Source organism: Andrographis paniculata, unplaced genomic scaffold (assembly GCF_009805555.1).
Source record: "Andrographis paniculata isolate CXL003 unplaced genomic scaffold, ASM980555v1 Contig83END, whole genome shotgun sequence".
NCBI classification, from domain to species: Eukaryota; Viridiplantae; Streptophyta; class Magnoliopsida; order Lamiales; family Acanthaceae; genus Andrographis; species Andrographis paniculata.
Window position 1 is genome coordinate 2,564,805 of NW_026137621.1, and position 2,180 is coordinate 2,566,984.

General features: G+C 37.2%; 1 protein-coding gene across 1 annotated transcript; it reads right to left on the reverse strand.

The window, feature by feature from the left end:
• Window positions 1–510: 510 nt before the first annotated feature.
• On the reverse strand, window positions 511–1,896 carry LOC127241696 (uncharacterized). Its single transcript, XM_051260871.1, has 3 exons — window positions 1,734–1,896; window positions 1,427–1,632; window positions 511–1,005 (listed from the first exon to the last, which is right to left on the reverse strand). The coding sequence occupies exons 1-3, from the start codon at window positions 1,894–1,896 to the stop codon at window positions 511–513; spliced, it is 864 nt and encodes a 287-aa protein (XP_051116828.1).
• Window positions 1,897–2,180: the final 284 nt, after the last annotated feature.

The following is a 2,180-nucleotide window of genomic DNA, read 5'->3' on the forward strand; positions in this document are numbered from 1 at the left end:
TTTCGACAAGATCTTCCATGGCGGCTCCGATGGCGGTAATTGGCGCAGAGTAGCATTCCATGCCTTTGAAACAGTTCTCACGCGAATGCGATCGACTGTCCATAATTTCTGTAGTATGATCTCGGCGACGTGATTGGGAATTCCGTCGATGAGAAGAATATCGGAGGAGTAACTTGATGCCATTGTCAATCATTTCTAATTGAATTTGTAGATTTGTAGATTTAAATAAACAATATATATATATATGTATATAGGGGAGATTAGTAGAATTATATTTAATTTTAATTTAAATACTATATGTATATGAAATTTTATAGTTGAAAAAATAGTGAATTTACCATTCTCTTTATTTATTGTCATCAACATTATATCAAACAATTATATTGTCCAACAGGATATTTATCTAGCCGGGTTCTCACATTATAAATATATATATATAATTATAATTTAAAGCATGTATATACATATATATATATATCTTAAATGCCACAAGAATGAATTTTCGACCACTTAATTCTTCAAAGCAAACTGATTGCTTGAAGGCATTGGCAACAGAAAAACTTTGTTGGCAGACATCTCAACTTCAGCCACCAAGTCATTATTCTTAGTGAAAATTCTTGCTATTCCATCACAAAAAATGACCGAATAACCACTTTGTATAAGCTGCCCCACACTCAAGAGGTTTTGCACTAGATTAGGCACATAAAGAACGTCATGAATTAATTTTTTGTGTCCTCCTTTGGTAAAGAGTGCAATCGTGCCCTTTCCTTCAGCGCTTTGAACATTTCCATCTCCAAGCTTTGCGTGTGAAGTACAGCTCCTGTCAAGTTGCTCAAATTGGCTTTCATTGCTTGTCATGTGGCTACTGCAGCCACTGTCCAGATACCATAGGTCGGATTTCTGATCTTCATCTTTTACGCTCGTGTAAAATAATGTCTCAGATTCGGCATTCTGCTCCTTCAAGAAATTTGCTTCAGTTTGCCCCTTCTTTTGATACCAACAGTCCTGTTGTCAGTGATTAGGAATTCGACACCTCCTGTATTTATGAAAGCAGTCCTTCGAATCATGATTGGACTTCTTGCAGATAATGCAATACGGGCTGCGTGCTGGTTTTTTTTTCAAGATTCTCGTCCCTGTTCTTTGGAACAGATTCTTTCTTTCGTTCTCCTCCTCGGTTGGGTTGATCTCCTCTATAAAAATTCCGTCTTTATGGTGCATTTTGGTGAGACTTTGCTGAAACAAAAGTCTTCGATTGAAAGGCCTGCTCAAAGGACTAATTTTGAGCTCTTTCAATCCTTTGTTCGTGAGCCTGAAGCAAGCTCATCAACTCATGAAGTGACATCACGGACAAATCTTTGGATTCATCTATGGCAGCAACACAATGGTCGAATTTAGGAGGTAAACTTCTTAGAATCTTCTCGATTACCTTCTTGCTTTGGATGGTGTCTCCCAGACTTTCAATGTGATTGACAATGTCAACAACTCTTGTAAAAAATTTACTCACATTTTCATTCTCTTTCATCGCCAAGTTGTCGAAGTCCCTCCATAGTGATTGAAGGCGAATAGAGATAACTTTGTCATTGCCATGAAACTCCTCCTTCAACACGTCCCATGCATTTTTTTCCTTCTTTTCTTACCCACTCCTTGCTTGATGTAGCGAAGTGCAGTGCAATCCTTTTTTTTATTTTCTTTGTGTTGTTTTTGCTGAGCGTTAGTCCAGGCTGCAGACGCACCTTCTACAGGTGGTTCTTCGAATCCATCTGCTACAATGTCCCAAAGATCATGTGAAATGAAGAAATCTTGCATTTCACTACTCCAATAATTGTAATGATCGCCTTCAAAGATTGGAACCTCACTCGGGGAATATTTAAACATGGTAGAAACAGAATTGGACATTGTTTTGAGGCTCTGATACCAGATTTGTTGGGTATGATAGATAGTTGAAGAATTTGCAGAAGAAAATATTAAGTGCTGCTCACTATGCTTTGAAGGTAAGTTCTTTTTTTTCATCAATGAAGTAAGGAATACATCCATATGTATAACCAAGAGACTTTCTAGACAACTCCATAGGACTCTTGATCTTCATGCCATTACTTCAGGGTGTCAATTACTAAAACTTAAAGTTCATATTAATTATTTTGAAAGTTACAAATTATTGTTTCAACAGGTCGCGGATGGAA